The sequence below is a fragment of the Tinamus guttatus genome, unplaced genomic scaffold (assembly GCF_059628265.1).
Source record: "Tinamus guttatus ecotype Peru unplaced genomic scaffold, ASM5962826v1 Tinamus_guttatus_pri_ptg000464l, whole genome shotgun sequence".
Taxonomy (NCBI): Eukaryota; Metazoa; Chordata; class Aves; order Tinamiformes; family Tinamidae; genus Tinamus; species Tinamus guttatus.
The window spans coordinates 859,520-874,404 of record NW_028288998.1 but is presented as its reverse complement, the minus strand read 5'-3'; the positions used below and the strand labels follow the sequence as shown (position 1 = coordinate 874,404).

The 14,885-nt window shown below is 38.8% G+C and overlaps 1 protein-coding gene across 1 annotated transcript in view; it reads right to left on the bottom strand.

The window, feature by feature from the left end:
* Window positions 1–6,304: 6,304 nt before the first annotated feature.
* Window positions 6,305–14,885, bottom strand: part of CHSY3 (chondroitin sulfate synthase 3) — a 142,764-nt gene continuing 134,183 nt past the window's right edge. The window contains exon 3 of the mRNA XM_088532678.1: window positions 6,305–8,531. Coding sequence (XP_088388804.1) covers window positions 6,969–8,531 — 1,563 coding nt within the window. The 3' untranslated portion in view covers window positions 6,305–6,968. The remainder of the gene's footprint in view (window positions 8,532–14,885) is intronic.

Genomic DNA, 14,885 nt, shown 5'->3' with positions numbered 1-14,885 from the left:
GTCCTCCTTCTCCTCAATATTCCTCAGCCACTTGCTCTCCAGTGTCTTCTCCAAGTATTCCAAAGAGCTGTAGGCTACATTTCTTTCCTACCTTCCAGCTGCACACTTACACTTCATTAAACCCTAGTGCTTTTCCTTTATATGCATAAGGCTTCCATTTTTCATTGTCCTTTCCACTTTTAAGCTACTTGTGACTAATAATACCACTGTTTCACCTACCAAACTGATCCTGCTCTAAACTTCGCACCATTTATTATCTCCTGCTGAGGATGCTAACAAGCTTTAAAGGTGAGGCATGGGCTGGAGTGGAAATGAATATGCTTGCCCAGAGTGTTTAGCATCCAAATTGGCTCCATACAAGGAAGCACTAGGTGGTGGTGGGACATTGCTAGAGCAGAGAAAGAAGGGGGCTGCAATGACAATTCTCACTGAAGTGACTACTGAGAATTAATGGACTAAAGGACTTGTTCCAGAGCTCTCCTAAACTACAGAGAACACATTAAGAGCAAGGCAGTTGTTAGTTTTCTAAGTCAGCTACATAAAATGGCAAAATGCCCAAGCATATGACAAGCCAAAGACCCACATAAAAAACTTGAACAATTCCACACACTCCTTAAATAACTGCAAATAGGTGCCCTAAACTTAAAAATACTAGACCAATCCACAAGTGCATACTTGCATACAAGAAATTAATTCTCTGTACTCTGTCTGGCAACTATTACTATTCCACAAATCCTTCCCTAGACCAATTTCTTTCTGCCAACTTTCTGTTATTTTCCTTTGCATGTTTTACTTCATAGTATTAAGAACGCTAAAACTGAAAGCAACAAAAAAGTGTTATACATTGGTAAGTTCGTACCAAACCTAGTTGGCTGTCGTATGGTTATTGCATTGCTCCTTTTTTTTTTTTTTTTCTGAAACTGGTGGTAGCACTGTGATTGTTCCACTCTGCAACTGCTTCCCAGTATTAGCATGCTGTAAGCATAAGGCTGGATCCTCCAATATCTACAACCCTCAGTACAAACTCAGGTTTCTCCATCTTACATCTGCCCAGCGCAGCCCAAGTCGGTAGAATTTTCCTCACCTGGCCTGAAGTCTCGTGTGAGAAGCATCAAGTTTTGGTTTTGAAGCAGAACCATTCTCAGCAGTTCTCTCCCTTCAGTATTTCACAGTCCAGCCATCATCATCTTCAAAGCATTTGAAGTCTGCTTGTCTTCTCTTTAGCCAAAATAACAGCATGCAAAATAGGCAGGGGTTATTGCTCCACATGACTCCAAATAGGGGCAAGAGCAATCATGGAGCCTTCCTGAATAGCCCATAATAAAAATGTGATCTCAAGCACACTTTGGCATCACTCACCTTATTTTTTCTGTTTTTTTTTTTTTTTCTTCTTCTTTTTCTTTTTTCTTTTTTTCTTTTGACAAAATCCACTAAAGGTCATTTTCCTGCACTAAGTGAAGCATTTGGAACCCAGCTCAGCTAGCATAAAGCTCTTTCAGGAATATCTCCAGATATCTCCCATGGTGTTGATGGAGACCTAAGGGCGCACACAGAAGCTGTAGCAGGAGCTGCACTTGACACGCAGTTCCTTTTAGACTGTGGACTGAGAACGGCCTCACTGGAGCTCCTCCAAACCTGTGTGTTTAGAGGTCTTGCACACTCACGTCACTCTGATACCTGCTCTACACATGTAGATGCTCTGCCATAAGAGAGACCAAAAATAGCTGCTTCACAGGACTGTTTTGTGGAGAAAGTTACTCTGCCACAGGCCATCTGTGCACAGAGGCCCTCATCTGGAGAAATTCTTCCCATCAGCACTGAGGGGAACAAAGCCCAGCAGGCTACAGTACATCCTTTACCAGTGCGACTGAGCTTTTCTCTAAGGCTAAACAAACACAAGCCTAGCAAGGATGCTTTAATTTAGCATAAAGTTCCTATAAACAGCAAATTTTGCTGAATCATTAGGGATCTGGAAAATAATACAGCAGGATGTACAAGTTCAGCTTGTATTCTCTAGTTCGCAGAAGTGCTGCCTTACATCCTAATGACCATTGTTTATTTTAGTAAAATAATTATGGAACCAATATATTCACTTCATAATGAAAAAAAAAGTGGGGGATAAAGAAAAACCCAAAGTTCTATTTGTTTTTCTAGATGCTAAGAAATTGAAAGCTTTTGCATTTCCTTGCCTTGCTGAAATTACAAGATGAAGGAGACTTAGAGGGAGGGAGGAAGCAATAATATTCAGAACACTTTTAAATTACTCCAGCAGGCAAATGGAAACAGTTTGAAGGAAGAATGGAAACTCATTCAGCAGAATCTCCAAGTTCAGCAGTTTTCTATGACAGTGACGTCATAAAACCACCATGGTTCCAAAATTTCCAACTACTGTAGTAATATATATTGCAAATGGGAAGACCCTAAGAAAAGTAATATGGGAAGGAGAAGCTTGAGTCGCAAAAAGTCAGATCATTAATCAAGTGATTGGATGCTGACAGAAGAGAATGGAAATAAACTCACTCTATGAAACAGAAGAATTAAAAAAAAAAAAAAAAGGATTGATTTAGCTTTATACATTATTTACAGACCTAAAACCCTTCAGTGACATTCGGCTCTAGTAAATAGTTCCACTTTTGTCATGTATCTCCTTGTGCTACAATTGAAGACCATAATCACCACTGCTACCCTAACATTGTGGCTGATTTTGGTATGCATTCATTATAGCATATTTCACATATATATGCTATGTATATATATATATATATATATATTTTCTCATCTGAAAAATAGAGCGGAAACAGAAATCATTCCTCCAGTTGGTGACTCACCAATCCTCAAGTCCGTAGTTTTTTTTTTTCCACTAATTTTAATTGATTTCAAGTTGCAGGAAAGCAAGAAGATAGTGACTGCAAAGCTCTTTTAGCTACGCTGTCTTAAATATAGCTTTGTTCTTTGGTGCAAAACTCTCTGTGTGACAAACTAAGTATTAACTAATCATTAGAATCATCTTCTAAGACACAGAAGACATTTAAATGATCTATTTATTCTATTTAAGGTAAGTGGTTGTTAACTCCTGCTCCTGGGAAGTCTTGACACGTCCTCACGACTGCAGCACGCTTCTTTGAGCTGTTTGGGCAGCGCTGTAATTTCCGCAGGAGCTGAGGGGCACCCTTAACCACGCACCCATCCATGGGCATGCAAAGCCATCTGGCCTTGGGGGAGTGCAGGAGGTGCTTCTCCCTCAGCACTGCTTCTTGGGAAGACCCTTTCCCACAGGACTCCCACACTGTGGCAGGACTCCGAGGACGTGGTCTCACCCTCTAGCTGGACCGAGGACTGGGAGTGCAGTTCCTGTCCTGCCTCCCCTTCCCTTAGGGAGCAAATGAGTAACATCAGCATGAAAATGCGGACCCTGTGCCACGTGCTCCAGGTGTCCCTGCTGGAGCAGGGGTGTTGGACTAGATGATCTCTAGAGGTCCCTCCCAAATTCAACCATTCTGGGATTCTGTGATTTCCATCTTGGGATGGGGAGGACCTGTGCTGCCCCAACCTGGCAAAACCTCTGTTCAAGAGCCTCCTCCCAAGGCCATGTTTCCCTTTTGCACCCTCCTCCTTCGTGCTGCCCTGGGCTGTCCATGTGCAGCTCCCTTGAGATGCGGCTCCAGGGCTGAACCCCTTATCTCCCCAGGCACTTCTCCCTTCCCTGCTTAGAGAACAAATGTTCTAATGCAAGGTGTACTCGGAAGCTCTTAGGAAGCTCAAACTGAATGTCTTTCCTTCACCTGGAAGATGCAAGCGTTGTATTAAGTAATGGGAATGGGAAAACATGTCAGAATGGGGGAGAAAATAGGAGAAAAAATATTTTTTAAAATTTTTTATTTTTTTTAAGAAAGGCAGTGTCTGAAAAGCCAAAGTGCGAGCAGTTTACATCCCACTTCCCAGCAATCAAACCTGGAGAGCCTATTTCCAAGCTTAGGTTTTGGAAAAATTAGTCATTGTGTTGTATTGTGAAGCCATTAACTACGCATATACAAAGAGATATAATACACACTAGAAATTTCATTTTACAGTCAAGATTATGATTAAGACTGGACAAAAGCAAACAGTCAATTAGCACAAACATCCCCATATTAATTTATACATTGATAAAGTTAACACTTTTGTGCTTTTTTATTTTTAATATGATCCCCTTTAGAAGGCATAATATTCCTTAAATGAACTAACACAAGTTCTCAAGTTATTTCAGGACAGTTATTTCAAAAGACAATGCAATATTTTATAATGAACACTTATAATCAAGCTTTTAACAAAGAAGTAATTCATTATATAAACAAATGAATCAGTCAAACACTAAATAAATATCTGCAATGGTAAATACTAGCATTTTGTTAATATCATGTAGGACCTGATCCTGCAAGCCCCCTATATACAGTTTCATCCCCATTGAAAAACTGGTTTAATTTCTTCTATTCTGCTATTTTATTTTGAGCTGAACAAATACTTTCTGCCCATTAAGTGAAGTCAGTGAAATTAGCACTGGAAAACACCCAAACATGTAATGATTTCCTTAAATATGCTTGTAAATCATTATTTTTATTCATGTTTATGGAATCATCACAAACATTTGTCAGTGGCTATTCATTTTCTGATATTTGCAATCTGAGTTGCATCAGTGAGTTGAGATTGATCAGATAAATCATATGTTCCTTGTTCTTGGCTCTCTAAGTGAACAAAGCATGAGTTTTTCTGGCAAAATTGCAAAATGCAAATTTAAAGAGAGCTTTCCAAGAATTTATTGCATAAGCAATACTGTATTTTTCTTTCCCCAACATTTGAGTTAAGAGAGTGGGGCTGGCAAGGCAAGAGTCTCCAGGAAAATAACAGAGGAGGGTCATGAATTATGCCTGTTAGGTCCATATTACCTCCTCCTCTACCAGAACTACCCCATTGTCCAGGGCATTGGGAAAAGCTTTTTTTTGAAGCATACCGGCGGTGTCAGAAGAGCCACTGGTGTCACAAAATATAGCAGTCTTCCAGTCAGATCATCTGCCTCAGCTCGTGCATGCAGTCCACACTGACCTTAGCAATATAAGCACGTGCTACGCAAGAGGGGTGTTTAACATCACCCTGCCTCCAACTCTTTGCAGTTAAAACGTGCCAGGATGAGAGGGGCTGGCACGCTAACTCTGACTTGACTTTTACTCCTTTTTTACAGTGATGGCTTTTTCCCTGCATGGTAAATCCAAAACTGACAGCCACAGATAAGAGGTTTTAACTGACCTACGCATCCTCAGGAATGCCTTAGGAAAGTCATATGGTTAGCTTCATACAAACACTGTGCCAGTGAAGGCTACTCATTTGTTTGTTTTTGGAAAGTGAGCACAAAAGAGGCCAGCCATAGCCAAAAGCATTATTTAAGCATATCACAACTTAAATTCCAAAGTTACTTAATTTATTTGCTCAGTTCAATTTGAAATATAGTTTAAAATCAACAGTACTTAAGTTCTTGGATGGACAGCTTTATATCAATTTAAGTTTGGCTGAATTCTGATGATTTCTTGGACTCCTTGGAGCTCCCACCATATGAAACCATGAAATGTTCCAAGCATGTAGTGAAAAGAATGGCAATGATTGTAAGAAAACTCCACCTGAACTGAGAAAAAGAACATCTTTTGAAATAATTTTATGTATATATATATATTTATATAATATATAGGGATATATACACGCATCCACACATACATACCTATATACATATATATATATATCCCCATATAAATATCTCTCTAAAATACAAAAATGATATTATCTCTTACGTTGGTATCATTTTAAATACTTTACTCCATAAATCCATAATATGACAACTTCAGACTGTTCAGAGAGACAAATCTTAATAAACTCCTACAACCTTCATTAATATAAATATAATGGCAAGGAACTTTGACCAGCAATAGTAGATTTTCAAACTTAAATAATTATTTTACAGCTATTTTAAATTTTAACAACAAATCGTTTCTGCGTACCAATATTCATGGACAACATAAAGAAAGATGCAGCTTTAACTTTCAACACTCTGTATCAAGTGCAGCTTTAAGAAAGGAATGTAAAAGAAAACTATATATTAGACTCATTCTAGGAAGAGAAAGAGCAACTTATACTAGGTGTCTGAAAAAAAAAAGAATACTGTACGTCTGCACTTTATTATAAATAACCATGGTATGCCTTAGTTTGTTCTTGCCAGCAAATGAAGGACATCATTGGTTCACAAAGCTTCTAAAGTGTACATGAGTTTTTGATTAAATCCTGTTCCTTGTGAAAATAAAGTTCATTCATACTTAGACTGAACAACAATGAGGAGCTTGATATTATAATAAGACATTTAAGGACCTTGGTAGCCAGTACCAGTTGCATTTGCAAGTGACTCCTCAGTTTTCTTTTCTTTTCTTTTTTTTTTTTAAAAAATAAAGGTACAATCATAGTTATTTATTTACTTTAAAAATTCTAAAGATGAAGAAAAGTAGTGTTTATATATTTAAGTCCTCATATAAATTATAAAACTCAGGTTTATGTTACAGAGTTCCTTCCCCAGAGGAAGCATAAAGCACTTTTGTGGTACCTTCACCAGTAAATATTTGTATCGCATTAAGTCTGAGAAACACAGTAAAGATGATATTGCATCCCAAAGCCCAAAGAGAACATTCTTCTGATGCAGTCTCTTGTAAGGAATGAGCTCCATGGGATCACAATTGCCATGACTTGACTGAATTTGAAATAAAAGAAACATGAAAGGTGGCACCTAACCAGTTCAATAGGAACAAAAAACATCAGCGAACAGCAGACTCATCCTGTTTGAGGTCAACAGTCTTTGGAAGACAACGAGGAGGGAGTTTAAAAATATGACAAAAAAATAAAATAATAATAATAATAATGAGGTAAACTCCCCTAAAAAGGCAAAATGGGCCAGGATGTCAGGAGAGAGTTCGATTGTACCGGACACCCAGATGTTTCTCTAGCCAGAGTTCAGCGAGCTGCATGGTAGAGGCAAATGTACTTGCTTTGGACCCCAAGCACATTTTATATTGTTTCGGATCTAAATTGGGATCACACTGAACTGGATGAAAAATATGTACAACTCCTACTTCTTGACTTCTAAAAGCCTTTAAACCAGAGGTTATCACTTTAGTAAAGAGGTCTACATCCTCAAGTCCCCAGCCTTGAATTGAGGTATCAAATCCACCAGCAGTTAGCAGATCACTTTTATAAATACAAGTGATTCCATATCCATACTCTCTCCAAAATCCAGTTCTTTTTGTGAAAACAAAACTACTGTCAGCTGGAGGGCTGCCTCCATATACAACTTTTGGATCATATTGGCTAAAGATGATAGGGTAGTAAACCTGTTCTCCCTGAATAGTGTTATCTCTGCATCGCTGGAGAAAGTCTGATGTGAATATCAGATCAACGTCACAGAAGAGGAGCAAAGTGTCATTGTCAAACCGCGATGAGGCCATTTCAAGGCCTAAACCTCTAGAAAATTCTCCTGCCATAGGAATCAAGGTCATATCGGCCTTGGGATACTTGTCGCTATATTCTTTCAGCAGCTCTATGTGTTTGCTGGGGTCCTGGCTAGACTCTGAACCAAAGAGAATTATTGCCAGCTTTACATTCTGCCCAGGAATCAGGCAAGTCTTCTCAAAGTTATCCATAAATCTTGAGAAAATATCATATCGTCCTATGAGAGGGACAAGAATATGTATTTTCTTGTCACTGTGTCCTGCAACATCTTTGGTGCCTTGGAATGATGAAAAAATCTTTAACGAATTTGAAAGAAAGGAGAAAGATTGAGTGTCAGTGTTGGTATCTTCCAGTAGGCTTCTTACATCGAGCTCCTCTGCTTCTCTGAAGAAAGGTTTGCTAAACAACTGCTGAAGGTAAGCATGACGTCTCACTGGAACTGTAACTTTCCTTCCTTTGTGCCTCTTGTACAAAAGCAGTAAATCCAGGATGTACTCCACGCCATGCATAGGGTCAACCCTGCGATAGCCGTACTGTATTTCCTTGAAGTCAATGAGCCTTCCCCTAGACTTGGAGTTCTCGTTGATCATTTCCATGACTTGCAGGACCGTGTCATCCAGTGCGGCCCGCAGGACACTGCTTAGGCTCTGCCGGGGCGGCTGGTTCTCTGCTATTGAGTAGAGAAGTTTTCCTGTCAGGAAATCCCACTCGATGACTTCAGCCCTGTCGCGTGGCTGGAAGTGATTGAAAGATGGCATCACTCCCAGGCGCTGGTCTTCCTTATTTACTTGGCTGTTACTGAGCTTGCTCATCAGGGCACTTTCCCTGTGGAGCTGGATGGTCCGATAGCGCAGCTCTGAAATTTTGCGGCTCAGGATGTAGTTGTGCAGTCTGTACTGGTAGGCTGGTCTTTTGTTTGGATGAAGTGTTATGGCCGTATGAATTTTGCTGTTGTGAAGATCTTGAATGTAACCCTTCCGGTTGTGTTCATAATTTTCATGGAACAACTGCTGCATCTGGAAAGACAGAGAGGAAGGAAGATATTGAGATATTATTAAGATATTATTTATGGATGCTTCTACTCAGAAAAGGGGCTCCTGTTAGTACTACTGGTAATTAACGATTTCTAGAGACACTAAGTTTTATGGTTCTATGGCAGTAAGGGTGACAGAGCACTGGAACAGGTTGCTAAGAGAGGTTGTGGAATCTCCTCCTCAGGACATCCTCAAAATCCGCCTGGACATGACCCTGTGCCACATGCTCTAGGTGACCCTGCATGTGCAGGAGGGGTTGGACTAGATAATCTCTAAAGCTCCCTTCCAACCGTAAGGATTCCACGATTCTGTGATTCCTTTTGGGCACAGAACTTTAAAGTGTTCAAGAAGGAATTAATCATTGTCTGCCTCCCTTTCAGTACTGCCCACAGCGAGCAAATACTGTTGTCTAAATAAATCCAGGGGCAGACACCTTGACCATATTGACTAAACGAAACAACCAACAAAACTAAACCAAACACTTAGTTACTAACATATTTCTGATAATGCAGGCTGAGCACCGCCAAGAATGAAACACTAAGTCTCCAACTACATCTAAAACCTTATTAGTACAGATCATTATTGAAAGCTTAGCAGCACAGAAGATCGTTTCTTAAAGAAGGTCGTGGATTTATGTCTGAGGAGAGCAAAGCTGCTTGTATTTCCTACAGCGATACGCAAATAGATTGTGCTTCTAAATGTTGATTAAGCATATGGATATCATTTCAATAAAACTGCTGTTTTTTTTTTCCTTTTTTTTTTTTTTTTTTTGTTCCATGGAGACAAACAATTTAAGTGACTGAAATGCAATCACTGGAATATGCATGTTTTCAATGATACATGCATATGAGTGCATCAAATAAACTGTATGTCATGCTGGTATAATTTACCCTGAGTATTTTCAACTTATTTCTGAGGCAAGAAAACACTTTCTACTTCTGTCCTATTACTACCTGCAACATATTCTAAACAGCAAAGAAATATAATCTATGGCTAATACACAAGTCCAAGATTTAGAGTACCTGGCCTGTGTATCTTTATCTGTCAATAGCTTTAGTAAGAGCAAATCATAAAAGTATCTGACTCAGTGTCACAGATCCAAAAACCGGTCTCCCAAAACTTAATGAATTTATTACTCACTTACTTCAGTGAATACTTAAACAGGTTGCACTATGGAAGAGAAAAATACTAATTTCATAAATAGATTTAAAGCCCACAGTGCTTTGCTAAGTGAACACCTACTAACTCCACAGCAACAGAATCATGTTCCCATGAGTGACAGACAAAGGAGATGAGGCTGCTCTTTTTGATCCAAGACCATACAGATCTGTAATTAATACATATAGAAATGTGCTAATTAGATAGAAAATGTTCAAAGTGGTGTTGTGAGATCAAGTTGTAATCAGATTTTGAGACTGGTATTGAAGTTCATCTTTTACGAGCTGAGCAGATCAAGAAAGGTGGCATCTGGTAACACAGTTATCTCAGGCTCCAAATGGTTAACCCATTTTACTGCATTTCTTTCTGGAGTAGAGGCATTGAGACTAGAGGTAACTTTAAACCTAGACTAATAAATGTAAAACAATGTAAAATAGCTTGCAGCAAAGTTAAGATCCATGACAATAACTATTACATTAGCATGTACAGGAAATACATACTGCCATATTTAGAAAAGCAAAGCTTTAATGCATAATTTCTAGAATCCCCCCTCCGCCAGTCCCCAAATGCTTTAACACATACAGCTATTATGATTAGTCATCTTATTTTTTTTAGGCTAATATCATAATATGGAGAAAAGACTATTTCAGAAAAATGCCTCAAACTATGTTAAATTTGCCTGTAACATACCAGGTATCTCAGACAAAGCACAGCACTAATAAATATATATGTATGTATGTATGTATGTATGTTTTGTAGTTGTAAAACGACTCAAACCACTCTGCATTCACAGAAAATGTCTGTCAGAAGCTCTCCAAGCACATCTGTCCTGCCTGTGGTCTCATCACTTGGAATAAGATGCTGGAACTCAACAGTTTGGGCCGCTTCCTTGCTGTCACAGCGAAAGGTTTTAGAATTACACAGTAAAATTCATGCTTAAAGGAAAACTTACGCTATGAATTTCGGAATTTTTTTGTTTCTCTCCAAAATCCTCTAATCACAAAGCATCACTCCATTTCCCTTCTTTCCATCCCCCAATTGACACTCAGTGATACTTGAATAAAACTCAGATGACCATTACTACCTATGCACATACACCTATGGTCTTGCCACATTCACGCATATTCACATATTTCTTTTAAAGCAGACAGTTTATTCTATCTCCCATTTTTTTTAAGCAGATGACAACTGCCCTGTGTTGGGGCCTTAGCGCTTTTTGCAAGAATATAAGGAACTGAGGTAATGGCATTCGAGGTCACCCAGAGGACAAGAACGTGCTTGTGGACAGTTTCAGGGGGCACTAAACCGGCCACAACCAGATAGACGTCCAGGAGACCCAGCAGCAGAGCACCGAGAAGAGCGCCAATCAGCTGCAAGCTAGCGATGCATGGACACTATAGCCTAACCAATGAGAATGCTGTTGCTTAGCGCGTGTCTGCGTGTACGATGTCGGAAAGGTAGAAAGTTCTGTTGCAGACACTAGTAAAGCGAATTGAACCTGCTTCACATTGAAGTGTTGTTCATTCCATCTCGCGGGGTGGGCCTCGGCAGCCCTGTAAAGCTAAAAGCTGTCCTTCTGTCATGGTCATTTTTCCACACCCCTGGACTTAACTACAAGTTCAGCTTCACAGCAGATTCATTAGCAGCACTCATTTAATAGGAATATTCTGTTAACATAATAGTGCATTTCTATTATATTCCCATTTCAGATGCCTTGGTTTATTAGATATGCTCCAGTGAAATCACAGTAAGAGTATGTACTCCACTATACTAATGAATTAGCTTCTGATAATCAACAGCAGATTAGCAGCAGTAATGAAAATAATTTTGAATCAGGTTAGTAATACAGTATTATCACACGTATACAAACCAGTATTTGTTTGCTTTCAGTGCTACCACTGAACAATTTTAATACGTGCCAGTATTGACAAAGCAGTTTCTAACATACATGCATATAAGTGAAACTGTAAACTCTATTTTTGAAAATCATGAACAATTTTCATACTGCTTTGTCTGCACTGAGTAACTTAATGTGCTCCTGTTACTTCCTTGGATTCCCACAGGCTATTTTAATACAGAAAATAAATAAAAGGGAAGGAGATGCATTTCTGCTTGAAGCATTATGCTAAATACTAACAGAATACTCAACTGTGAGATGAATTCTCCCCCCATTTGAAAGCAACGATACAGCAAAATGCAAACTTGCTTGAAAGAGCCAATTCAATTAGTTAGCTCAAATTTCAGTTTTTTTGAAACCTCTTCATAATAAAACATTTTTGAAGAATTTTTTGAAAACTTTTTAGCTGCAGAATCAAAATCTGTATTAGAATTACCAAAGTGTTTTGAATTATTACATTTTGTCTTGCTGCAAAATAGAAATTTGTTTTCTGTGTTGTTTCATTGGAGAAAAAACGTCTTCTCACCATTCAAACTGACATCTCAATTAATGCAGGTGTAAGTGATCCCAACTTTCCTTGATATTTAGTAACACTATAGTCAAGCTTAAAAAGCAAAAGAAAAAAATATTAGTTTTCCTGTGCAATGGCCTGACATGCACAATACAGTCACAAGTGATCTAGAAAAAGAGGTGATTCAACAAGATTTATTGACTCTAAATTGAAATTACTTGGAGTGGTAAAAGGGAAAGCCACCTAAAAATTGTCCTGATTTTGAGTGGCTAGGCAAGAAAACTGCAGATGAAACTTTGTGTAGATAAATGTAAAGTACTTGTAAACAAGGCAATTCTATCTCTGAACAACCAAGGCCTATGAGCTAGCTGCTAGTGCTCTGGTAAGAGAAGTTAGCTGCCCAGCAGACTATTTATGCAAACACCACCTTGATATTTTCAAAAGCAATCATCAGGAATCACCAGAAGAAGCATAGAGGGAATCAGAAATATTACTGCATTGCATAAATCCATAGTGCACCTAAACCTTGAATGCCTTTTCAACATCCTCTTTTCCCATCTGAGAGTGAGAATTTAGGACTAGAAAGATACTGACCAAGGCAAGGAGATGATCACTGGCATGGACTACAAGGTGACCAAGCAAACAGATGGAGACTTTCCAGTGAAGAAGAGAGTTGTCAGACAAGAGTCAAGCCAGAGGTCTATAAAATAAATATCATCATAGAGAAAGGGGAGAGGAAAAATCACCCTCTCTTTCAACATACTTATAGAACATAAAATTATGTCATCCCCATTCAGAAACAGAAAAGGATGTACTACGTATGTTCATTGGTGTAGCAAGCTGTAGGTATTAACATTTTACATGGGTTCAATGAAGGAGTAGACAGCGTAATGGAGGATTTGCATCACTCCTATTTATTAAACACAAGGTCTGATCTCTCCCACTCTGACACTGTCAACTGCTGCAGCCTACACTGAGGAAACGTCACCATAAGCCTTCACTGTTCCTACAGCCCTCCCTGTGTTACTTCTAGCGGCTGCTGCAGAGAGAGGTGCCACTGGTCTGGCATGATACAGCTTGCATTCACTGAAATTCAATGAACAGGAGCAGGGATTCTGCATTCAGAAAAGGGAACCACATGTTCGTTATTCATACTGCATGACTCCTTTTTTTTTTTTTTTTTTTTTTTTCTGAAGGGTTTGCTCCCTTCTGAGCAGTTCTTACACCACAACTAAGATGACAGTTGGCAAGGATTTCTGCTTGCCTCTGTTCCTGCTAGCCGAAACTAGAAAATTGTGAGAAACTTGGATAATCTAATCATGCTCTAAGGAACTCTGAATTGCAAGCAGGAGCAGAAAGAAAAAGAAAAGGGAGAAGAACTGAATTAGAATAAATGCAATGCTTTATTACCATGGCAGAGAAATACAATAGTTAATATGTAGGCACAATGTAATTTGCATTGCAAAACTCTGAACTCATGGTAATCTCCATGATTTACCGATGCAATAACAAGTGAAAGTTCTTATTACACATACACAAAAGCCCAAACCAACACACTTTTGTTACTGCAAGACTATCACGTACAAAAAAAAATCTGCAAAAAAGCCAAACACAAGAACAAAAAAAAATCTGAATGCAAATGCTGCTTTTTAAATTAACACATTTTTTATTTTTAGTGTTGTTTATAAAAAATATTTCCCATTTAGCAGGTAAGATATGGAACTTAATCCTCCATCCACCCTAGCTCTTTTTAACTCTACATCGCTACTAAAATGTCCAACATTCTAAACTTGGAAACATGTTTTTTAATAAATTAGATATGAGATGAATGGGAACTATTCCTTGGCTTTCTTCAACCCACTCAAAGATTTTAAAATTTAGAGCTCTTCCACAACATGTGAATACATGTCATATTTCCAGGGACCTCAGGGGTATGAAGAACATACATAATTTCATAAATCCACTGAGTCCAGGATAGTACTTCCTGGCTGAATAGTGTCAAATTTACTACCTTAATTGAAGGACAAGGAAAAAGACATATTCAGGTAGCAAGAGGCATGACAGAATGTTACGTTGAAATGAAGAACTAACAGTTTGGAAGGAACTTACTACAAAAGCTTCTGAGGAAAATATGCACAAAGTGATGCTGGCACAAAACCTGGGACACGGTTAGCTCATGAGTCAAAGCTGGTGGCATCATCAGAAAAGAAACAGAGAAGATGCCCCACAAGAAGATCTGGGGAATGCAGAGAAGCAGCACTGCAGAAAATCTGCAGAGCCCGAATTCTGCACCTGCAATGCGAAGATGTGACTGAGTATCTTTGGAAAATTGGCATCTTGAACTGGAATGGAGAAGAACAAGATAAGCGTATTTGTAGACTCTCAGGTGACACGGCAGGTCATGGGAGGGTGATGCCTCCACAGAAAAGGAGTAGAGCCTAAACAGGCAATTTTACATGTTTCTGCGCTGCATGTGACCGTATTAGCGCAGATCAATGACAAGGACTGGACCTACCCTATGGGAAGATGTTAATATTAATTAGTTTGCTTAACCTAGCAGGATGAAAAAAATGGTATTTTTTATAAAATTAAATTCATAAGAAAAAGAGAGCACACACACAATGATGGTAGGTACACCTGGATAGGAAATCAAAGGAAATATTTGCAGCTGCCTGGAGAGGAAGATTCTGGATCAGATTTCCAATGGATCCAATTTAGAGTTTCATCAGGTTATATAAAAAGTTAAGACTGCTTGTGAGTAGGGCAAGCA